The sequence below is a fragment of the Oncorhynchus tshawytscha genome, linkage group LG17 (genome assembly GCF_018296145.1).
Source record: "Oncorhynchus tshawytscha isolate Ot180627B linkage group LG17, Otsh_v2.0, whole genome shotgun sequence".
Taxonomy (NCBI): domain Eukaryota; kingdom Metazoa; phylum Chordata; class Actinopteri; order Salmoniformes; family Salmonidae; genus Oncorhynchus; species Oncorhynchus tshawytscha.
In genome coordinates this window covers 4,348,788-4,374,397 of record NC_056445.1, presented here as the reverse complement: position 1 = coordinate 4,374,397, position 25,610 = coordinate 4,348,788, and the positions used below count along the sequence as shown (strand labels likewise).

Genomic DNA, 25,610 nt, shown 5'->3' with positions numbered 1-25,610 from the left:
CAACTCGAAACAATGGTCAGTCACGTAAACATTCAGGAACATGGCACAAAAGACCAACAGCTACAAACTCCAACGAAAAGAACATCAGGGTCCTTCTTAATTTTTACAACTCCCAACGATTCATAGTCACTTCCAACGATTCATAGTCACTTCCAACGATTCATAGTCACTTCCAACGATTCATAGTCACTTCCAACGAAACAGAATTTCACAAATTTCAATCAGTTAACCTTGTAGTGTTCAGCGATCTTCAACAGCTGTTCTTTAGTACATAATTCTAACAGGTCCTCTGATGGAAAGCAAATGAACTTGTATACATGAGACACCATAGTCATAAGTAAATGATCTTGCTCAACCCCTCTGCTGAGCACATCAGACCACAACCAGAGGAATTACAATCACCCTGAGCACCACAGAAGAGAGATGAGATACGGAGCTTCCCCAAAACCTACAATAACTCAACCCTAGTCTTCGTGCAGATTTGCGGTGGGTATTTACGCACTGTAGCCCGCTGGCAAGGAAATAGAACTCCCCAGCATGCTGGCAAATTCCACCAAGCCACGGATGTGCCCCCGAGACAACTGCTCAGTCCACAGACACCACACAAAAATAACAAACATTTAACCATGCCCAACATGTCCAAAATTGAAACACGTCGCTAAGCCTATCAGGGGAAAAAGGCTATAGCTCCGGGTAGCAAGTTCCACTACCCTACACAAATCTCCTACCGAGGTACACAGCCGATTTACTCACCTCCTCAGACTGACTTCCCAACAGAAAGTAGAACAAGAGTTTCCAGGCTAGGCAGGGCCTGGAAACTAACCATTCTCTCCAGCGCAGCACACAAACCAAACAACAAAGGCAACCAATACTGGGCCTATCAAACTCAATATGCAAACCAAACATGTACCTCCACGGTCTCCCAAACCAATAGTTCAAAGATCCCGGATGAGCCCCCACTTGTCACGAACCGACTCAAAGCCCGTAACAAAGGGAGACAACGTGGAGATAAGGAGTAACAAAATATATCTTTATTAACTAAAGCAACTAAGGAAAATATACAATGGTGTGTGTAATCAGTAGTATAAGTGAGTGTTTTGCATGCATGAATGTGATAATGCAGGGTGTTGAAAGGTGCCAAAGCAAGCAAACAAACAAACAAACAAACAAACAAACAAACAAACAAACAAACAAACGGCCACCAAGAACCACAACACAATCTACAAAGGCGTCTGCATGGAGAGAGTCTCCTCCATGAATGTGGAAGAGGTCTATTTATCCTGGGAGACACCTGGCCCAGGTGTTTCCCATGAAGCTGACGACCCTCCCAACTCCGCCCACCGGCATCCTAATAAGGAAACAAGAACAAAGACAGAATACAGCAGACAGAGTGGGAGGGTCGTCACATTTCCACAAATAATAATTGTAGATTTTCAGTTCTAAATCTGACGATTGTTTATTTTTGATTAAAAGTATTGATGATGGGTGTACTGTTGATACGTTGTATGCGTGTGTTTAAAAAAATGGTCACGTTAGCTACATGACCGTGATACCCAGTAGGAAGCGCTTCAAGTCGGCAGGCATGTCGATACAACACTGGTGCACTGGTCGCTGGCTTATCGACTCGTTGTGCAGCCCAATCAGCCACGGTAATTAGCCTGTCTCAAAATACAACACTCCCCCTTTAAAGCTCTTCTTTAAGCCTATAAAATATTGCAAATATTACAAAACAAGTACTTTTTACGTGTTTATAGAATAATTCCATCCAGGGCTCGAAATTAAGGGCGTCCTGTTGTCTCTGGGACGATAACAAATATGATTACAGTTCAAAACAGACTCTGGGACAGTTCTGGGTCGACAGATCCAAAATTCATACAACCACTGCACATTAAACTATTTTAAAAAAGCAATGAGGCTGATGCAACGGATCCAACATGATCAAGTTTTATTTCTTCATATTATTAGTTCAACAATGCGCAAATGGCTGTAGGCTAGGTGGGAATGTTCCAAAATGCAAATAGCGGGAAACGCCTTTCTCAAAGTTTGAGCAGTTTCATGTAACAGAGATAATATCCATTAGAAATTAGGAAAGAGGTGAGATCTAACTAGCAACTACCGTCTAGCATGGGTTACTTACATTGCCTTTGGAAAGTATTCAGACCCCTTGACTTTTTCCACATTTTGTTAAATTACAGCCTTATTCTAAAATGAATTTAAAAAACATAAAATCCTCAGCAATCTTCACACAATACCCCATATTGACAAAGCGAAAACAGGTTTTAATTTTTTTTTGCAAATCTATTAAAAATATAAATAACTTATTTACATTCATATTCAGACCCTTTGCTATGAGACCTGAAATTGAGCTACGGTACATCCTGTTTCCGTTGATCATCCTTGAGATGTTTCTACAACTTGATGGAGTTCCCCTGTGGTAAATTCAATTGATTGGACATGATTTGGAAAGGTACACATCTGTCTATATAAGGTCCCACAGTTGACAGTGCATGTCAGACCAAAAACAAAGCCATGAGTCAAAGGAATTGTCCATAGACCTCCGAGACAGGATTGTGTCGAGGCACAGATCTGAGGAAGGGTACCAAAAAATGTCTTCAGCATTGAAGGTCCCCAAGAACACAGTGGCCTCCATCATTCTTAAATGGAAGAAGTTTGGAACCACCAAGACTCTTCCTAGAGCTGGCCGCCTGGTCAAACTGAGCAATCGGGGGAGAAGGGTCTTGGTCAGGGAGGTGACCAAGAACCTGATGGACACTGACAGAGCTCTAGAGTTCCTCTGTGGAGATGGGATATCCTCCCAGAAGGACAACCATCTCTGCAGCACTTCACTAATCAGGCCTTTATGGTAGAATGGCCAGATGGAAGCCACTCCTCAGTAAAAGGCACATGACAACCTTAAGCACACAGCCAAGACAATGCAGGAGTGGCTTCGGGATAAGTCTCTGAATGTTCTTCAGGGGCCCAGGACTTGAACCCTTGAATCTCTGGAGAGACCTGAAAATAGCTGTGCAGCAATGCTCCCCATCCAACCTGACAGAGCTTGAGAGGATCTGCAGAGTTGAATGAGAGAAACTCTCCAAATACAGGTGTGCCAAGCTTGTAGCATCATACCCAAGAAGACTCGAGGCTGTAATCACTGCCAAAGGTGCTTCAACAAAGTACTGACTAAAGGGTCTGAATACTTATGTAAATGTAATATTTCTAAAAACCTCTTTTTATTTTGCCATTATGGGGTATTGTGTGTAGATTGATGAGGGGAAAAAACTATTCAATCAATTTTAGAATAGGGCTGCAACGTAACAAAATAGAAAATATCAAGGGTTTTGAATATTTTCTGAAGGCACTGTATATGGCTAATGAACTCAAACGTTGATTTAAAAACCAGTAGAACATGAGAAAAGTTCTGGTTTCAATGGCATATTAAGTGTTTACAAAACAATGCGGACCGCCTCCAATTCAAGGTGGCTGATATACGGTGCACCAATGGCATGGTCCTTCACTCTCCGGGCTATATTTATATCATTAAAAGTCTCATTAAAGTTTGGCTACATTTTCTGAATGTCAGCATTGGTTTGGGCAATATGTGTTGTATATCACCTACACCTTGACATGTAGGCTTTTTTTACTTACAGTATGTACATGAAAAATAGATAGAATAAATAGAATATTATTCCAATGTTTGCCTCTCAATTCTTTTCAGAGTAATTGTTTGATATTGAGATTTTTTTGTGATTTGTTTTTCTATATTCTTCTTCTCCCGGACAAGAGGACAAGCGTTAATGTCGAGCCCTACATTCAACCATTCCTTTCTAAAATAAATCATCAGTCATTCTGGTCTGTGGGTATATTGATGTGTCGCCGTAGTCATATTGCCGTGTGTGTGTGTGTTTTGGTCTGTTGTAGAGGTGCGCCGGGCCATGTGTGTGGTGTGTGTTCCTCTGGATGTGGAGGATACACTGTGTTGTTTCAGGGAGGCCCTGGAGAAGGGCCATCACACTCTGAAGAACTTCCAACACAGCCGCACACTGCTACTACTGCTGCTGGCACACACACAGCCCTGTGAGTACATCCTTTCTATCTCACTTTGCTGTGTGTTTGTGACTCTGGCCTTTAATCAAGTACATTTGCTCATCTCCTGCGTCCTTCTCATCTCCTTTTAAAAAAGGTCTAAGTTAATCGAGGAGAGTCAGCGAGTGAACGTGGATGGAAATGCGCTTGAAATGAGACGGTCCTTCTCCACTTACGCGTCATTAGGCAAATTAAGTTTACAGGGGTGGATCAAAACAAATTAAGTTAGAAATGTTAGACATTTTATAGATAAATAGCGTATTGTTTTTAAACGTGTGCATATTTTTTTCCTTTATCAAAACAAAATCTGATTCAAAAGGGGTGTTGCAGATTTAAAAAATAGGATACACATGAATATCCTCGATGAGAGGTGGCTATCGAGGAGGGGAGGACACTCTTCCATTTGCCTACTAGCGAATTGACACACTCCTCGACCACTCAACCACTTATCCGGGTTTCCGGGTCACAAAGGAGAAGGGACGGATGACTGTCTTTTTCCTAAACGAGATAACCCCTGTGTGTTGCTGAGTTGCGGGAGGAGGAGAAAGAGAGAGACAGCAGCAACCAAGCCGACTCGCATTAGTTACTAACTTTTAGCTGCCAAAGCTATGTTTTTATCATCCAATCTGATTATATAGTACCTGTTTTGACTGCATCAACCCGAGAAGAGAAGACAGTTAAGCTAGCTAGGTAGCTGGGTTGGCTAATCAAATCTACATAGGCTGCGCTTTCCCCCGTCCTTCACAATAACAACAGCAGCTCTAATCAATGTATTAAGGAACAGCCTACCTCTTGGCCCTTGGTTGTTGAAACATATCATTCTCATTTAACTTTTAATTGCATCTTCCATTGATCTCCTAAGTTGATTGCCACAACAGAGCCAGAGGCTAGTGCCACTTTGGTGGCTTGTGATTGGCTGACAAAAACAAAAAGCTACACGCCCCACTCGTGAAAAACACGCGCCTCTCTCGGGTTCGCGTGGACCCGTGAAGACCCCTACTGTGTATACTTCTTCAACTATAACCATATTACATTTCCATGAATTAACATAGGTTTGAATGAGAACCATAGGAATACAGAGGTAGCTATTCAAAATGGTCCTGCTCCTTGGCCAATTAAGCTACAAGGCTAACTTGTGAACATTCAGGCTATCCTAACTTCAAATTCTTAAAAACATTTATCAACTATATCTACACTGAGTGTATATTAAGAACTCAAAACATTAAGGACACCTGCTTTTTCCATGACATAGACTGACCAGGTGAATCCAGGTGAAAGCTATGTTTCCTTATTGATGTCACTTGTTAAATCCACTTCGATCAGTGTAGATGAAGGGGAGGAGACAGGTTAAAGAAGGATTTTTAAGCCTTGAGACAATTGTGACGACCGTCTCGATTCGATCTTATGTAGCAACATTTGAAATTGTGTTTTTTACATTGGATAAAAGTAAAGACTCTGAGCTAGAAAATGGTATATCATACAGTCGTGGCCAAAAGTTTTGAGAATGACACAAATATTAATTTCCACAAAGTTTTCTGCTTCAGTGTCTTTAGATATTTTTGTCAGATGTTACTATGGAATACTGAAGTATAATTACAAGCATTTCATAAGTGTCAAAAGCTTTTATTGACAATTACATGAAGTTGATGCAAAGAGTCAATATTGCAGTGTTGACCCTTCTTTTTCAAGACCTCTGCAATCTGCCCTGGCATGCTGTCAATTAACTTCTGGGCCACATTCTGACTGATTGCAGCCCAATCTTGCATAATCAATGCTTTGAGTTTGTCAGAATTTGTGGATTTGTGTTTGTCCACCCGCCTCTTGAGGATTGACCACAAGTTCTCAATGGGATTAGGGTCTGGGGAGTTTCCTGGCCATGGACCCAAAATATTGAGGAGGTGCTCCATCATGCTGGAAAAGGCATTGTTCGTCACCAAACTGTTCCTGGATGGTTGGGAGAAGTTGCTCTCGGAGGATGTGTTGATACCATTCTTTATTCATGGCTGTGTTTTTAGGCAAAATTGTGAGTGAGCCCACTCCCTTGACTGACAAGCAACCCCACACATGAATGGTCTCATGATGCTTTACTGCTGGCATGACACAGGACTGATGGTAGCGCGCACCTTGTCTTCTCTGGACAAGCTTTTTTCCGGATACCCCAAACAATCAGAAAGGGGATATATCAGAGAAAATGACTTTACCCCAGTCCTCAGCAGTCCAATCCCTGTACCTTTTGCAGAATATCAGTCTGTCACTGATGTTTTTCCTGGAGAGAAGTGTCTTCTTTGCTGCCCTTCTTGACACCAGGCCATCCTCCAAAAGTCTTTGCCTCACTGTACGTGCTATTCCTGAGCAAGCTCTTTACTGGTGGTGCCCCGACCTTGCAGCTGAATCAACTTTAGGAGACGGTCCTGGCGCTTGCTGGACTTTCTTGGGCACCCTGAAGCCGCCTTCACGACAATTGAACCGCTCTCCTTGAAGTTCTTGATGATCTGATAAATGGTTGATTTAGGTGCAATCTTACTGGCACCAATATCCTTGCCTGTGAAGCCCTTTTTGTGCATAGCAATGATGACGGCACATGTTTCCTTGCAGGTAACCATGATTGACAGAGGAAGAACAATGATTCCAAGCACCACCCTCCTATTGAAGCTTCCAGTCTATTATTCGAACTCAATCAGCATGACAGAGTGATCTCCAGCCTTGTCCTCATCAACATTCACACCTGTGTTAATGAGAGACTCACTGACATGATGTCAGCTGGTCCTTTTATGGCAGGGCTGAAATGCAGTGGAAATGTTTTTTTGTTTATTTAGTTCATTTGCATGGCAAAGAGGGACTTTGCAATTAATTGCAATTCATCTGATCACTCTTCATAACATTCTGGAGTATATGCAAATTGCCATCATACAAACTGAGGCAGCAGACTTTGTGAAAATTAATATTTGTGTCATTCTCAAAACTTTTGCCACAACTGTACACTACATTTGAGGAACAATGGGAAAGTAATTCTGCTTTGAAAGTTGATAAACTTGTAAACTCACTTTTGAGAAAATGGACCTTGAATTTTTTGGTACACCTGCTGGAGAGCTCTTTGTCTAAACCCATTCAGCATTGTTTACACCCTCTTAAGCCTTAGCCCACCCTTCTCTTTAAGGATTCACATGTGAGGCCTTGTGCTAAACAGACAGTATGGTAGTGAGTGTACAAAACATCCAAAGATTTCAAGAATATGTAAATCGACATGTCTGTATACACATTAGCACATTAAAGGCTGCTGCCCTATATACATATACTTGAAATCACTGGCCACTTTAATAATGGAACACTAGTCACTTTAATAAAAACTCACAACAAGTACTATTTACAAGTTAATGACGAGCTAATTACAGAAAATCACTTACGGTTGTGAATGTGACGAAATAAAAGCAGGGCCTTCAACTGGAGAATTTAAGAACTTGGACACTGTCTCGTTGGCCTAATGTCGTCCTAATTTGACTTTGGTGCAGGTCATGTTGTTCTTCACATTACTGTCTCTAGCAAACACACATTATATAAAATAATGTTCATTTGTCACATGCACAGGATACAGAAGGTGTAAACGGTGCAGTGAAATGGTTACTTGGAATGTGGAGTCTTTTATTTAGACATGTAGCTAGCTAGCTAAACAATGAAACATAATCACAACTCCTAACGTTACTACCCTGCATGAATCTAACTAGATTCATTGTTAGCTAGCTAGCTAACATTAGACTATATCTAGCAATGCAAATGGATTTGAGATATGAATAATTTTACGACACAGATCATACACGTAACGTTAGCTTGCGAGCCAGCCAGCTAATGTTAGCTAGCTAGCTAACGGTACGCTTTAACTTGCAATGAATTTGATTCAATGTAGCTAGCTAGACTCTCTTGCCCGTATACTATATACACTGCTCAAAAAAATAAAGGGAACACTAAAATAACACATCCTAGATCTGAATGGATGAAATATTTTTATTAAATACTTTTTTCTTTACATAGTTGAATGTGCTGAAAACAAAATCACACAAATTATCAATGGAAATCAAATGTATCAACCCATGGAGGTCTGGATTTGGAGTCACACTCAAAATTAAGTGGAAAACCACACTACAGGCTGATCCAACTTTGATGTAATGTCCTTAAAACAAGTCAAAATGAGGCTCAGTAGTGTGTGTGGCCTCCACGTGCCTGTATGACCTCCCTACAACGCCTGGGCATGCTCCTGATGAGGTGGCGGATGGTCTCCTGAGGGATCTCCTCCCAGACCTGGACTAAAGCATCCGCCAACTCCTGGACAGTCTGTGGTGCAACATGGCGTTGGTGGATGGAGCGAGACATGATGTCCCAGATGTGCTCAATTGGATTCAGGTCTGGGGAAAGTCCATAGCATCAATACCTTCCTCTTGCAGGAACTGCTGACACACTCCAGCCACATGAGGTCTAGCATTGTCTTGCATTAGGAGGAACCCAGGGCCAACCGCACCAGCATATGGTCTCACAAGGGGTCTGAGGATCTCATCTCGGTACCTATCTCGGTACTTCACAGAAGTGTGATTGACTTGGAGTTACATTGTGTTGTTTAAGTGTTCCCTTTATTTTTTTGAGCAGTGTATATATTTCTGTACAGCACTTTGAGAAATCAGCTGATGTAAGAAGGGCTTTATAAATAAATTTGATTTGATACATGGATGAACGCTTCTCCCTCTCTGTCACAGATGCCATGGTTGCCCTTAGTTTGAAGATGTAATCTGGAGACAGGTGTTATATACAACAGCCTTCTGTGTTCTCTTTTGCAATCTAACGCCTGAATTTTCTCCATCTCTTTAGCTATCATATTCTACTTCCACCGATTTCCTGATATATCTATTTTTGATCTACACATACTGAGTCTTATGTTATAGAAGGAAGCGTGCTTACATGGCAGACCAATCTAAACTCATCACTCTGCATGTCCAGCCCATCCATTATCTCAGCCAATCATGGCTAGCAGGAAGGTTCATATAGCTTTTTCCATGGCTAAACCACCTAGGCTTGTGACTTAACCATTTTATTTGTATTTACAGATGGCATAGCAGTTTGTTATTAAGGTACATGAACGTTCACATGTTCCAGAAGGCATTCCTGCTAAAAAAATGTATATGTTACAATGCCTCTCCTGTGAAAAAGTGATGCACGACATAAGCCTAGTTTCCTGAAACGAGTCACAATTAAGACATGGATTGTGTACAGTGCATTCGGAAAGTATTAAGACAGCTCAGGTGCATCCTGTTTCCATTGATCATCCTTGAGATGTTTCTACAACTTGATTGGACTCCACTTGTGGTAAATTTAATTGATTGGACATGATTTGGAAAGGCATACACCTGTCTATATAAGGTCCCACGGTTGACAGTGCATGTCAGAGCAAAAACCAAGCCTCAAGGTCGAAGGAATTGTCTGTAGAGCTCCGAGATAGGATTGTGTTGAGATCCTCAAGAACACAGTGGCCTTCATCATTCTTAAATGGAACAAGTTTGGAACCACCAAGACTCTTCCTAACAGCTGGCCACCCGGCCAAACTGCGCAATCTGGGGAGAAGGGCATGGTCAGGGAGAACTGACCAAGAGTTCCTCTGTGGGGATGGGAGAACCTTCCAGAAGGACAACCATCTCTGCAGCACTCCACCAATCAGGCCTTTATGGTAGAGTGGCCGGACGGATGCCACTCCTCAGTAAAAGGCACATGAAAGCCCGCTTGGAGTTTGCCAAAAGACATCTAAAGACTCTCAGACCATGAGAAAACAGATTCTCTGGTCTGATGAAACCAAGATTGGTTCGACTGAATGCCAAGCATCACGTCTGGAGGAAACCTGGCACCATCCCTACGGTGAAGCATGGTGGTGGCAGCATCAAGTTGTGGGGATGTTTTCAGCGGCAGGGACTGGGAGACCAGTCAGGATCGAGGAAAAGATGAATGGAGCAAAGCACAGAGAGATTCTTGATTAAAACCTGCTCCAGAGCGCTCAGGACCTCTGACTGGGGTGAAGGTTCACCTTCCAACAGGACAATGACCCTAAGCACACAGCCAAGACAATGCAGGGGTGGCTTTGGGAATGTCCTTGAGTGGCCCAGCCAGAGCCCGGACTTGAACCTGATCGAACATCTCTGGAGAGACCTGAAAATAGCTGTGCAGCAACGCTCCCCATCCACCCTGACAGAGCTTGAGAGGATCTGCAGAGAAGAATGGGAGAAACTCCCCAAATACAGGTGTGCCAAGCTTTGTAGTGTCATACCCAAGAAGACTTGATGCTGTAATTGCTGCCTAAGGTGCTTCAACAAAGTACTGAGTAAAGGGTCTGAATACTTATGTAAATGTGATATTTCAGTGTTTTATTTTTAATACATTTCCAAAAAAATCTAAAAACCTGTTTTTGCTTTGTCATTATGGGGTACTGTGTGTAGATTGATGAGGGTAAAAAATGATTTAATCCATTTTATAATAAGGCTGTAACAAAACAAAATGTGGAAAAAGTTAAGGGGTCTGAATTCTTCCCGAATGCACTGTATGTGTGCCATTCAGAGGGTGAATGGGCAAGACAAAAGATTTAAGAGCCTTTGAACGGAGTATGGTAGTAGGTGCCAGGCGCACCGGTTTGTGTCAAGAACTGCAATGTTGCTCAACAGATTCCTGTGTTTATCAAAAATGGTCCACCACCCAATGGACATCCAGCCAACTTGAAGCATTGGAGTCAACATGGGCCAGCATCACTGTGGAACGCTTTTGATTCTTTGTAGAGTCCATGCCCCAACTAATTGAGGCTGTTCTGAGGGCTAAAGGGCATGCAACTCAGTATTAGGAAGGTGTTCGTAATGTTTTGTACACTCAGTCTATTTATATTAGCATAAATTATATAAAATGTTCTCATCTTAGCGAAGCCTAATGAAGACAATATACAGTTGTGAATGCTACACTATTTTTGTGGAAATGTATTCTTTGTCTTAACTGATTTCATTGCATGCTTGGAACTATGTCTATGAAACTGACATCTGTGTCTTTGCCAGTGTTTGAGGTTCCATTCTGTAAGGAGAACAGTAGCAAGGCTCAGGGTCATGGCAGGGTGGACTTTAACGTGACGGTGTGCACTGCCCCGGCCATCGGCCCTCCAGACCTGGCCACTGAGGACTACAGGTCCCTGAGTTCTATCTACGGCTGCCCTCTGCCCCCCAACCAGATACACACCGTCATCAACTCCTATAGCAACTCCATACGTAAGAGACATGACCCATATAACACTTTTATTTTTAATTTTCATTTCATTTTTTAAAAATACACACCTTTTTCTCCCCAATTTTCGTGGTATCCAATTGTTAGTAGCTACTCTCTTGTCTCATCACTACAACTCCCGTACGGGCTCGGGAGAGATGAAGGTTGAAAGTCATGCGTCCTCCAATACACAACCCAACCAAGCCGCACTGCTTCTTAACACAGCGCGCATTCCAACCCGGAAGCCAGCTGCACCAATGTGTCGTTCGGAAACACTGTGCACCTGGCAACCTTGGTTAGCGCGCACTGCGCCCGGCCCGCCACAGGAGTCACTGGTGCACGATGAGACAAGGATATCCCTACCGGCCAAGCCCTCCTTAACTCGGACGACGCTAGGACCTCCCGGTCGCGGCCAGTTACGACAGAGCCTGGGCGCGAACCCAGAGTCTCTGGTGGCGCAGCTGGCGCTGCAGTACAGCACCCTTAACCACTGCGCCACTCGGGAGGCCAACACTTTTTTTTTTACACACATTTTCATGATATCCAATTGGTAGTTTACGAACTTGTCTCATCGCTGCAACTCCCCGATGGGCTCGAAGGTCGAGACATGCGTCCTCCGAAACATGACCCACCACTCCGCGCTGCTTCCTAACACACTGCTCACTTAACCCAAAAGTCAGCCGTACAAATGTGTCGGAGAAAACACTGTTCAATATCCGACCGAAGTCAGCTTGCAGGCGCCCGACCCGCCACGAGTTGCTTGATCTGGATGACCCTCAATCCTTCTGGAACCCAGGCTACTGAATATTTGTTTCTGTCACAATCATACTGTTACACTGTGCTGTTCTTTTAATGAAAGATGAAAGGTTGTGACACTGGACTTTTTTTTCTGGGTGTGTCTTTTACTTTTTTTTCTACTTCAATCTAGAGTACCTTCAGGCCAACAACCATGACTCTCTCAGGGTACAGGCGCTACATGACCTGGGAAACCTGCACTATTATAATGGAAACAGAAGGTAAGATATGGCTGTACTCATAATGTACAGTACTATTTGTATTGTGTTTAATTTGTATGTCTACATGATTATACACAAAATTGTTGAATACCAAAGTTTTTTCTGATTCTGTGTGATTCTGCTTGTAAACCAAGGGCAGCTCATTCCTACTGGAGCAAGGGAGTGGACTGTGCCCTGCAGAGCTCTGGGGTGCTAGACTCATGGGACGGGGTGTCGTGGGGTACAAGTTCCCTCCAACACCAACCCACTCTGAAGCAGGCTGGAGTCTGGGGCTGTCTGCAGGGAGCTTTACTGACCGCTAAGATCGCACAGTGAGTCTGAGTAAAGTTTGTACCAACTTTAGTAGCTCAAATCAAATCAAATGTATTTATAAAGCCCTTCTTACAGCTGATGTCACAAAGTGCTGTATAGAAACCCAGCCTAAAACCCCAAACAGCAAGAAATGCAGGTGAAGAAGCACTCGAAATGGCCAGAACCTAGGAAGAAACCTAGAGAGGAACCAGGCTATGAGGGGTAGCGAGTCCTCTTCTGGCTGTGCCGGATGTAGATTATAATGGCCAAGATGTTCAAACGTTCATAGATGAACAGCCGGGTCAAATAATAATAATCACAGTAGTTGTCGGTGCAACGTCAGCACCTCTACCGCTCCTGCTGTCTCTAGAGAGTTGAAAACTGCAGGTCTGGGACAGGTAGCACGTCCGGTGAACAGGTCAGGGTTCCATAGCCACAGGCAGAACAGTTGAAACAGGAGCAGCAGCACGGCCAGGTGGACTGGGGACAGCAAGGAGTCATCATGCCATCATGTCATCCTGAGGCATGGTCCTAGGGCTCAGGTCCTCCGAGAGAAAGAAAGAAAGAATTAGAGAGAGCATACTTAAATTCACACAGGACACCGGATAAGACAGGAGAAATACTCCAGATATAACAGACTGACCCTAGCCTTCCGACACATAAACTACTGCAGCATAAATAGATTCTCTGGTAGCTAACACAAGCATACAGTATACAGTGCATTCGGAAAGTATTCAGACCACTTGACTTTTTCCACATTTTGGATACCGATTGTGGCCGATTACATTGCACTCCACGAGGAGACTGTGTGGCAGGCTGCCTACCTGTTACGCGAGTGCAGCAAGAAGCCAAGGTAAGTTGCTAGCTTGCATTAAACTTATCTTACAAAAAACAATCAATCTTAACATAATCACTAGTTACCTACACATGGTTGATGATATTACTAGTTTATCTAGCTTGTCCTGCTTTGCATATAATCGATGTGGTGCCTGTTAATTTATCATTGAATCATAGCCTACTTCGCCAAACGGGTGATTTAACAAGCGCATTCGCGAAAAAAGCACTGTCGTTGCACCAATGTGTACCTAACCCTAAACATCAATGCCTTTCTTAAAATCAATACACAAGTATATATTTTTAAACCTGCATATTTAGTTAATATTGCCTGCGAACATGAATTTCTTCTAACTAGGGAAATTGTGTCACTTCTCTTGCATTCTGTGCAAGCAGAGTCAGGGTATGTGCAGCAGTTTGCGCCTGGCTCATTGCGAACTGTGTGAAGACCATAACAAAGACCGTAATTAATTTGTCAGAATTGTACATAATTATGACATAACATTGAAGGTTGTGCAATGTAACAACAATATTTAGACTTAGGGATGCCACCCGTTAGATAAAAAACGTAGCTGTTCCATATTTCACTGAAAGAATAAATGTTTTTATTCGAAATGATAGTTTCCAGATTTGACCATATTAATGACCTACGGCTTGTATTTATGTGTGTTATTATGTTATAATTAATTATATGATTTGATAGAGCAGTCTGACTAAGCGGGGGTAGGCAGCAGCAGGCTCGTAAGCATTCATTCAAACAGCACTTTCCTGCATTTGCCAGCAGCTCTTCGCTGTGCTTCAAGCATTGAGCTGCTTATGACTTCAAGCCTATCAACTCCTGAGATTAGGCTGGTGTAACCGATGTGAAATGGCTAGCTAGTTAGCGGGGTGCGCGCTAATAGCGTTTCAATCGGTGATGTCACTCGCTCTGAGACCTTGAAGTAGTTGTTCCCCTTGCTCTGCTAGGGCCGTGGCTTTTGTGGAGCGATGGGTAACGATGCTTCGAGGGTGGCAGTTGTCGATGTGTCCCTGGTTTGGGGCGAGGAGAGGGACGGAAGCTATACTGTTACACTGGCAATACTATAGTGCCTATAAGAACATCCAATAGTCAAAGGTATGTGAAATACAAATGGTATAGAGAGAAATAGTCCTATAATTCCTATAATAACCTCAACCTAAAACGTCTTACCTCGGAATATTGAAGACTCATGTTAAAAGGAACAACCAGCTTTCATATGTTCTCATGTTCTGAGCAAGGAACTTAAACGTTAGCTTTTTTACATGGCACATATTGCACTTTTACTTTCTTCTCCAACACTTTGTTTTTGCATTATTTAAACCAAATTGAACATATGTTTCATTATTTATTTGAGGCTAAATTGATTTTATTGATGTATTATATTAAGTTAAAATAAAAGTGTTCATTCAGTATTGTTGTAATTGTCATTATTACAAATAAATAAGTAAATAAATAAACATATAAATCGGCCGATTAATCGGTATCGGCTTTTTTGGGTCCTCCAATAATCGTTATCTGCATTGAAAAATCATAATCGGTCGACCTCTAGTACCAAGCATCTAGCGTCATACCCAAGAAGACTCGAGGCTGTAATCGCTGCCAAATGTGCTTCAGCAAAGCACTGAGTAAAGGGTCTGAATACTTGTTTAACTGTTTTATCTTTGTCATAATGTGGTATTGTGTGTAGATCTAATCCATTTTAGAATGAGGCTGTAACTTAACAAAATGTGGAAAAAGTCAAGTCTGAATACTTTCCGAATGCACTGTATGTTCGCTGAAACAATAAATAATCCGTTGATAAATACAGTCACTTTCACAAATGTATTGTAGTGATGCCACTGACCTCATTGTGTTTTGGCCAACAGGTATGCCTTGACCTCCAATATCAGTCAGCGCACAAAATGCTGCCTCCTATCTGCCCAGCTTTTCAAGGTATTGTCTGTGTTTGACATGTTGTGTTTGTACTAGCACATCTTGTTAATCTAATAAACTTAATACCATGATTAGTTGAATTAGCTTAGTGCTTGGAACAAATGCCTGCTCACCCTGGGTGTCTCCTGGACCAGGGTGACCACTTGTGTAGTTAATCATGTCCTGTGTGTGTCTCTTCCACCAGTGTCTCCTGCGGGCCTCCCTGCCCCACCCTCAGAGTGACCTGCAGTACTCATCCTATACTGTAGGAGAGGAGCTGGTTCCTGGTCTGGACCTGTTCTCTGAACCTGACCGAGGACACCTGGGAACCACTGTGTCCAGCCTGGCCTTCCTCTGCCACTGGCTCTACACCTCAGGACACCATCTCACAGTACATATGCAGACTGCATCTGAAATGGTGCCATATTTCCTATTTAGTGCACTACTTTTTGGTCAAAGTCCAATAAAGCATGACTGGCAATGTATTCTTCTTTTTCATTTTGAATTGACCAAGACCAGGGAGTTTAGTAGGCGTCTCAAGAAAGTTAGCTATTGGTTTCAATGCCTCTGTGTTCTGCTGTTACAGGCCCTGCCTATGCTTGCTCTCTACCTGCATTTTGTGGGGACTGTGTGCCGAGACCCACACCTCACCATTAAAGGAAGGATACTGAAGGTTGGTATGAATATCTCAGTTGCATGTAATTCCACTGTATGTACAGTGTATGTGTGTGTGGGCCCATTAGGATATGTGTATTTCTACTGTGTGCAGGTGAAGGTGCTGACAGAGCTGGGGCAGTACTGTCAGGCCATGAAGGAGACATCCCAGATGACTCAGGGAGAGGAGATCCCACTGCCCCACGGATGTTACAGCGGCATAGAGAAACATGCGGTACTACTGACACACACACACATTCTCACACAGTTAATACAGCATATTCTTTGAACAGAGTTTGTATATGATTGATTTTATTGATCTGCAGACAATCAGAAAGTTCTTCACCAACAAGTCTCTCATGGACTCTGCAAACATACAGGTATATACGGTTGTAATAACACTTTTTTAAAATTATGTTTTGTAACAGTTTTCATTGTATGGCTGTAACAGCGTGTGTGACTGTATCTGTGTCCTGTACTGTGTGTGACCGTAGTGTATCTAATGGTAGTGAGTATATCTGATGGTAGTGTGTAGTGTAGTAATATCCTGTTAAAAACCCCTAGTCGATGTCCGTGCCCCCTGTGGAAATCTAATTAGCATAATATAACAAATCCCCATAAAAAAATATGTCAGGTTAAGCTAGAGATATCCGCCAATGTCGCACATCCGCATCTGGGCTGAAAGGTGACGTTAGAGCGGTGTTTGTCAGACCATGAGGCATCTCAAAAATATGTCTTCTCACATATTTGTCTGTAACTTCCGAATGATTTGGCCTACAAACAATGACCCTTATTGGACGATGAGTCTCTCACGATGGTGTTTTCCGTTTGGCTTGTCGACCCCCACAAGCGTCTTGGGACTCGTCTGAAGGCGGTACAGCAAATCTGATAACTTCTGTGTGTGAATATGTTAGCAGTAAGGCACTTCTTTTTTTTATCAAATACATTTTGTATACATTTTTTTATACTTCAAGGAGTCTTAAAATTCAAAATCAAGTAACTGAATGATCCTTGGTATGACCTTCTTAAAACAGTTCAATATTGCTTAGTAGGAGTCCCCCAGTTAGACAGGGTTTAGACTGTTATGGGTTCACACATGTATTAGAAAGGACTATGGTTCAATTCAGTTTGATGTTGAGTCTGTTGTTTTTGCATGGCAAACACTTGGGTTTTTATTTTATTTGTGAATTTACTACAGTTGGTTGAATTCTGTAATGTTAATTCATTATTTTTAATGTAATGTAATGTGTGTAAGCTTGGTGACCTGGCTAGATTAGCCAATCATAAGGCTTTTTACATTTTGGGCCAATCCAGGGACTAGATGTGGGGGTATGGGAGTCTGCGCGGGTGATTCGGGTCGAGAGTGAGGAGAGAGACGAACACTATCGTTGGTGTCGAGTTTAAACTTTATTTTTTATATTTGAAGATAACATTTATTTTGAACAGACATACTTTTACTTACTTTACAAAAAAGTATAGTTAAAAAGGGTGGTCTGTTGGATTTACTGGATGCCTGTGTTGGATAGAGGCTCCAGTCGTTTTGTGAGCTAGCTTTCGTCAGATCAGGAGCTGGAGTGGATGGCTTGGCAAAAGACGATCTGGGGACTTCTGTGACGCTTTACAGTGTTTCTTGATTGCATCCAGGGCATTTTTGCCATGGATTCATAAGTAATCTAGGCCTGGGACTAATGCAGTGTTGGCGATCACAGTACATATTGTTGGCGATCACAGTACATCTAGCTAGCTAGCAGTACTGCCAGACAGCGTGTATGCGCCCACACGCCCTACCATTAGATCGCCAAATCGGTAGATTAGTACGAGCTAGTGTCGTGGAAATATTCACTCAATCATATTTCTCCGATACCGGAACTTGTGAATTCAAATAGACTTTATTACAAGGTAACAAGCCGAGCTGGCCCATAGACCAACTGCCGGACTCAGTCTCAGTCCACTCCTTTTATACAGTTTCATGCTTATTCAAGTTTCATAGTCCCTCCACTTTATGCTAATAACCATATCACCTTGGCTTTACTCCACCATTGTTTCCAAATCTAAGTTATTTCCTCTAGGCGGGGTTTCCCCTCCCCTCTAGGTCCTTGGATCAATTATATTAGTGGCGAGCCTATACATTATTTCCAGAAAATAATAAGTACAGATTACTATAGGCAATTATAAGACTGCTACATGCCATTATCGGACTATAATATTACTACGGGCCAGTATAGGATTAAGTACAGATTAAGTACAGCCATTATAGAATCATACCAATAAATACACTTAATCCCAGGATTATACATAGTGCCTTTGCTTACTCTCTTTAGCGCTATTTAGCCTTTTAACAAGAAACACATTCTCTTAACACCCATACTAGCAACAACATGATTTTTATTTTTACCTTTATTTAACCAGGCAAGTCAGTTAAGAACAAATTCTTATTTTCAATGACGGCCTAGGAACAGTGGGTTGACTGCCTGTTCAGGGGCAGAAGGACAGATTTGTACCTTGTCAGCTCGGGGGTTTGAACTTGCAACCTTCCAGTTACTAGTCCAACGCTCTAACCACTAGGCTACCCTGCCGCCCCACATGATGATATCATGTGACATACACAGGTGTAGTAATACAAGTATTTTAAAGACAGGAATTTGTTTTTATAGCATCCCAACTGTGCGAAAACATGAGGGAAAAGAAATAGGGGAACTGAGTGAGCGTAGTGTTTGTGGCTAGCTAGAATCAATAGAAAATATTTTCAAGCTACCAATGATATACGTAGTAAAGTGTGCTCAGAGCACTTTGTAACATATATAACCATGTAACCATGTAACCATATAGTTGGTAGGAAACATTTATAGATGAGCTGGCATCGGGCTAACTGAGCTAGCTTTTTCGGTGCTAGCTACGTTAGCTTTCTAGTCTTATCAGCTCTCTTGAAAGCCAAGGATGATCAAATATTACGTGGCTGTAACTGTAAGGACAGTAAGGACTGTAAGGACAGACGCTGGGAAGCAAGTAGAGGGAGTGAACATTTGATAAACAATGGACATAAAACAAAACAAGGACCGTGTCTGGACAGGGGAAAAAATAATGACATCAATGCTGACAAGGGGATGAAACAGAGGAACAGGCAGATATAGGGAAGGCAATCAAAGTTTGAAGGAGTACAAATGAGTCCAATGAAGCGCTGATGCGGTGTGCGTAATGATGGGCAGCCTGGTGCCGCCAAGCACCAGGGAGGGGGAGCGGGAGCAGGCGTGACAGTATCCCCTCCCCCCTAGGGGCGCATCCCGGCGTCCCATGTGGGCGAGCCCGACGGGCCGGCTGAGGCGTGGGAGCCCGACGGGCCGGCTGAGGTGTGATGTGGTGTGGGAGCCCGACGAGCCGGGTGAGGCGTGGGAGCCCGACGAGCCGGCTAAGGCATGATGTGGTGTGGGAGCCTACAGAGCCAACCGAGGCAAGGAAACTTCTTGAGACAGCTTAGGTGTGGAAGCCCGATGAGCCAGCTGAGGTAGCCCCGGTTCTATCAGCAGCGGCACCCGGACCCGACGTCACAAACAAAAACAAAAAACAGAATTTGATGCTTCAAATTGTGGTGTCAGCATTCTGTAAGTACAGACGCTGGGAGACGAGGAGCAAATACAGGGAGCGAACATTTAATAAACAACGAACATGAAACAGGACAAGGACAGCGTATGGACAGGGCAAAAATAACGACATCAATGCTGACACGGGGATGGAACAAACCAATATAGGGAAGGCAATCAAAACGTGAAGGTGCACAGGTGAGTCCAATGAAGCGCTGATGCGCGTAACGCAGGTGACATGTGTGCGTAGTGATGGGCAACCTGGCGCACTCGAGCGCCAGGGAGGGGGAGTGGGAGCAGGAGTAACAATAACTAACATTCAAGACTATTTGGAATAGACCTAGCTTACTAGGTAACAAAGGAGTGTTTTGTGTGTGTGTACAGTCGTGGCCAAAAGTTTTGAGAATGACACAAATATTAATTTCCACAAAGTTTGCTGCTTCAGTGTCTTTAGATATTTTTGTCAGATGTTACTATGAAATACTGAAGTATAATTACAAGCATTTCATAAGTGTCAAAGGCTTTTATTGACAATTATATGAAGGGATTAGGGATGGGATTAGGGTCTGGGGAGTTTCCTGGCAATGTACCCAAAATATTGATGTTTTGTCCCCCGAGCCACTTAGTTATCACTTTTGCCTTATGGCAAGGTGCTCCATCATGCTGGAAAAGGCATTGTTCGTCACCAAACTGTTCCTGGATGGTTGGGAGAAGTTGCTCTCGGAGGATGTGTTGGTACCATTCTTTATTCATGGCTGTGTTCTTCGGCAAAATTGTGAGTGAGCCCACTCCCTTGGCTGAGAAGCAACCCCACACATGAATGGTCTCAGGATGCTTTACTGTTGGCATGACACAGGACTGATGGTAGCGCTCACCTTGTCTTCTCCGGACAAGCTTTTTTCCGGAAAACAATCGGAAAGGGGATTCATCAGAGAAAATGACTTCACCCCAGTCCTCAGCAGTCCAATCCCTGTACCTTTTGCAGAATATCAATCTGTCCCTGATGTTTTTCCTGTAGAGAAGTGGCTTCTTTGCTGCCCTTCTTGACACCAGGCCATCCTCCAAAATTCTTCACCTCACTGTGCGTGCACTCACACTTGCCTGCTGCTATTCCTGAGCAAGCTCTTTACTGGTGGTGCCCCGATCCCGCAGCTGAATCAACTTTAGGAGACGGTCCTGGTGCTTGCTGGACTTTCTTGGGCGCTCTGAAGCCTTCTTCACAACAACTTAACCACTCTCCTTGAAGTTCTTGATGATCCGATAAATGGTTGATTTAGGTGCAATCTTACTGGCAGCAATATCCTTGCCTGTGAAGCCATTTTTGTGCAAAAAAGCAATGATGACGGCACATGTTTCCTTGCAGGTAACCATGGAAGAACAATGATTCCAAGCACCACGCACCTTTTGAAGCTTCCAGTCTGTTATTCGAACTCAATCAGCATTACAGAGTGATCTCCAGCCTTGTCCTCGTCAACACTCACACCTGTGTTAATGAGAGAATCACTGACATGATGTCAGCTGTCCTTTTGTGGCAGGGCTGAAATGCAGTGGAAATATTTTTTGTGTATTTAGTTCATTTGCATGCCAAAGAGGGAGTTTGCAATTAATTGCAATTCATCTGATCACTCTTCATAACATTCTGGAGTATATGCAAATTGCCATCATACAAACTGAGGCATCAGACTTTGAGAAAATTAATATTTGTGTTATTCTCAAAACTTTTGGCCACGACTGTATGTGTGTGCTTCCTAAAGAAAAATGTCAAGTGGCTAGCTAGCTAAAACAGCAACAAGAACAAACAACAAGCCCCTCTAGCCACCACATTATGATTATCATATAGCTCAGTACCTGGACATAACATGCTTTATTTCAAAGCTGTTTTTCATTTGGCACAATGAAATACAGTCTAAATTTAGATAGAGCTTCAAGAATAACTATCCAAGTGAATACTACTGTAGCTATCGTTACTTACAGTACCTTAGCTGTCACAACAACATGGTCTGATGCTGGTGTTGGTGGGTCAAAGTGATTGATGTCGCTATCCCATCCACAGTTAAAATAGTTGTAGGAATCCAGTGACTTGTAGGCCTTCAGTTCTTGTGAAGAATAGGCGGATATAATATTAACAAGTTAATTAGAAATGTTGGGATACGTGATTGAGGGGAGTCCAGAATGATCATCTTTACTTAAAAATGGCTTCGACTTCTTTGGGTTCAGTCCCCCAATAAGATCGATCTTTTCCTCTTATCTCCTTTTCTCCAATTCGCCATTGTTGTCTCATCTAAAATGTAGCAGTGGTGGAAAAATAACTAAATTGTCATACTTGAGTAAAAGTAAAGATACCTTTACTTAGAAAATTAGAAATTTACTTAAGTAAAAGTTAGTCACCCAGTAAAATACTTAATAGTATCAAAAGTAAATGGAATTGCTAAAATGTATTAAAGTATCAAAGGTAAAAGTATAAATAATTTCAAATTCTTTGTATTAAGCAAACCAGACGGCACAAATATATATATATATATATATATATATATATATTTAATCAGACATAATATACAAACCAAGCATTTGTGTTTAGTGAGTCTGCCAGATCAGATGCAGTAGGGATGACCAGTGTGTGAATTGGACAATTTCAAAATGTACTTTTGGGTGTCAGGGAAAATGTATGGGGTAAAAAGTACATTATTTTCTTTTTGCCAAAAATATAAATAGTAAAGTATAGTACAGATACCCCCCCCAAAAAAATACTTAAGTAGTACTTTAAAGTATTTTTTACTTAAGTACTTTACACCACTGAAATGTAGTTATTTGTATCTATAAAATACGCTATATATACAAAAGTATGTGTACACCCCTTCAAATTAGTGGATTTGGCTATTTCAGCCACACCCATTGCTGACAGGTGTATACAATCAAGTACACAGCAATGTAATCGCCATAGACAAACATTGGCAGTAGAATGGCCTATCTGAAGAGCTCTGACTTTCAACGTGGCACCTTCATAGGATGCCACCTTTCCAACAGGTCAGTTTGTAAAATTTCTGCCCTGCTAGAGCTGCCCCCATCATCTGTAAGTGCTGTTATTGTGAAGTGGAAACGTGTAGGAGCAACAACGACTCAGCCGCGAAGTGTTAAGCCACAAAAGCTCTCATAATAGAACCACCGAGTGCTGAAGTGCATATCGGGTAAAAGTTGTCTGTACTCGGTTGCAACACTTCACTACCGATTCCAAACTGCCTCTGGAAGCAACGTCAGCACAATAACTGTTCATTGGGAGCTTCATAAAATGGGTTTCCATGGTTGAGCAGCCGCACACAAGCCTAAGGTCACCATGCACAATGCCTAGTGTCAGCTACAATGGTGTAAATCTCATCGCCATTGGACTCTGGAGCAGTGGAAATGCATTCTTTGGAGTGATGAATCGTCCGACGGACTAATCTCGGTTTGGCGGATAACAGGAGAGCGCTACCTTAGCAAATGCATAATGCCAACTGTAAAGTTTGGTGGAGGAGGAATAATGGTGCTGTTTTTCATGGTTCGGGCTAGGCCCCTTAGTTGCAGGGAAATCTTAACGCTGCTGCCTATAATGACATTCTAGTCGATTCTGTACTTCCAACTTTGTGGCAAAAGTTTGGGGAAGGCCCTTTCCTGTTTCAGCATGACAATGTCTCTGTGCACAAAGCAAATGTCCATACAGAAATAGTTTGGTTCTCCCACCCATTACAGCAAACAGGTAGTACTCGGCCTATATAAGCAAGCTAAATTTGAAGTTGTCAATGAATTAGCCCATGCAACCTGTGTTGCGCTCACTACAGATGGATGGACCTCCAGGGCTACAGAGAGCTACTTAGTGACAGCCCATCACATTACCCCGGAGTGGGAGATGAGAAGTACTGTGTTACAGACCCGCCCTCTTTATGAGAGTCACACAAGTCCACATCTTTTTCTCTTTGTAAGAAAACATTACAGGATAGGCCGATACAATGTCTGAGCCATGTTTACAAATTTATTTCACATGCATATTGCACTTAATTTTTGTGTTGTTGATGAGTAATCATGTGTTTTAATGTAAGAAAATAGTGTTGGTATTCCTGTTTTGTTTTTTTATCCTCTCATCAGGCATTATATGACTTACATTGTATTGGATTCAGGAATACCAACACTTTGTATTTTCTTAAATAAACAAAAAATAACGACAGTAACTGTTGGCATTTCATTTTCCTGCTGTACTGAAACTGAATCGAACGGTGGCCCCAAAACCGCAATACGTACCGAACCGTGGGTTTGGTGAACCATTACACCCCATTACACATTTTTGTATCTGCAAAAAACAGTCCACTGGCACTCAGCCAAGGATTGTGGACTGTGAATGTAATGAAGGCCTACCTGTTACACCTGACCCGTGGCATATTTAGCCCCAGTCTCGCCAATGGTCAGCGCTGACACACATAAACCATGCCGCTGCTAAACACTCTAGTTCTAAAATGATGCAGTTCACACATTTTGAGATTTAACAATTGAAAGCCCTGTGACCCTCCTCTTTTAACAGTGGCCATCAAAACGGATTTCAAAAGGTGTGTTTCACCATGATTGCATTAAGAATGCTGTACAATGACTGGGCATGCATGTTTCTTTCCCTGTGCGGGATATTATTTTCTCGCACAGAATGCGACAAGCTGGCCAATTGAATAGGTAAACTATTCTACTATGTGGTTGCTGTTACCTTCTTATATTGTTGGCTGAGGAAAAGTAAATGTGGAAAACAATCTTTCATTTGATAATTCAAAATTCGCAAAATCAAAGGTACCAGGTCTCTGCTCCGCATGGCTCTCATTTGGATCATAGGAGCCGCGTCTCAGCCCCGGCGGGACCCGGCCAAATTTAACCCCTGATGGTAGTGTATGTATCTGATTTTAGTGAGTATCTTATTGTAGTGTATGTATCTGATGGTAGTGTGTGTGTGTGTGTATGTTTGATTGTGTGGTGGAATTATTGTAATCAAAAGGAGAGACTCTTAGATTTCTTCAAAACCATCAAACTTTATTATGTAATTACTGCAGTAATGGAGCTGGTCGGTAATCACCGCTGGAGGTGATCACTGAGAACTCAACCAGCTGGTTTACTGCAGTAATGGAGCTGGTCGGTAATCACCGCTGGAGGTGATCACTGAGAACTCAACCAGCTGGTTTACTGCAGTAATGGAGCTGGTCGGTAATCACCGCTGGAGGTGATCACTGAGAACTCAACCAGCTGGTTTACTGCAGTAATGGAGCTGGTTGGTAATCACCGCTGGAGGCGATCACTGAGAACTCAACCAGCTGGTTTACTGCAGTAATGGAGCTGGTTGGTAATCACCGCTGGAGGTGATCACTGAGAACTCAACCAGCTGGTTTGAGTCACAGCATTTTATATCACCCCTGGAGGTGATCACTGAGAACTCAACCAGCTGGTTTGAGCCACAGACTTTTATATCACCCCTGGAGGTGATCACTGAGAACTCAACCAGCTGGTTTGAGCCACAGACGTTTATATCACCCCTGGGGGGGATCACTGAGAACTCAACCAGCTGGTTTGAGCCACAGAATTGTATAGTAAAGTCCATCCTCCTTCAGTCTATATAACACACAACAGATATATGGAATGGGTCACAAGGTTAAGATTTTTATGAAAGATACTTATAATTCACAGCAGGCAGTATCTGCTGTAAAAACAGTTATCTTTCATTGTACGGACCAGGGTCTGGCCCTGGAGTCATGTCTCCCTGGTACCATATAGAACAGAAACATTAACTCATGCTCTGGAATGCGGTATCACCCAAAGACATGGTAAATCTTCCAGAAGCCCATCCTTAGTAGAACACACACAGATGAGCGTTCTAACAACCACTTGTTCTGTTGCATAAAACAACCATTTGATGCAATAACAGCATTATAACATAATCTTGCAATTTTG

At 42.6% G+C, this 25,610-nt stretch overlaps 1 protein-coding gene across 2 annotated transcripts in view; it reads left to right on the top strand.

The window, feature by feature from the left end:
- Window positions 1–25,610, top strand: part of cfap54 (cilia and flagella associated protein 54) — a 126,815-nt gene that overhangs the window by 67,618 nt on the left and 33,587 nt on the right. For both annotated transcript variants that reach the window (XR_006079195.1, XM_042300038.1), the window contains exons 39-47: window positions 3,922–4,077; window positions 11,154–11,360; window positions 12,284–12,371; window positions 12,506–12,682; window positions 15,381–15,447; window positions 15,632–15,817; window positions 16,013–16,099; window positions 16,196–16,315; window positions 16,407–16,460. Coding sequence is in view for 1 of the 2 variants with exons in the window: in XM_042300038.1 (XP_042155972.1) it covers window positions 3,922–4,077; window positions 11,154–11,360; window positions 12,284–12,371; window positions 12,506–12,682; window positions 15,381–15,447; window positions 15,632–15,817; window positions 16,013–16,099; window positions 16,196–16,315; window positions 16,407–16,460 (1,142 nt within the window). In the remaining variant the exon portion in view is untranslated. The remainder of the gene's footprint in view (window positions 1–3,921; window positions 4,078–11,153; window positions 11,361–12,283; window positions 12,372–12,505; window positions 12,683–15,380; window positions 15,448–15,631; window positions 15,818–16,012; window positions 16,100–16,195; window positions 16,316–16,406; window positions 16,461–25,610) is intronic.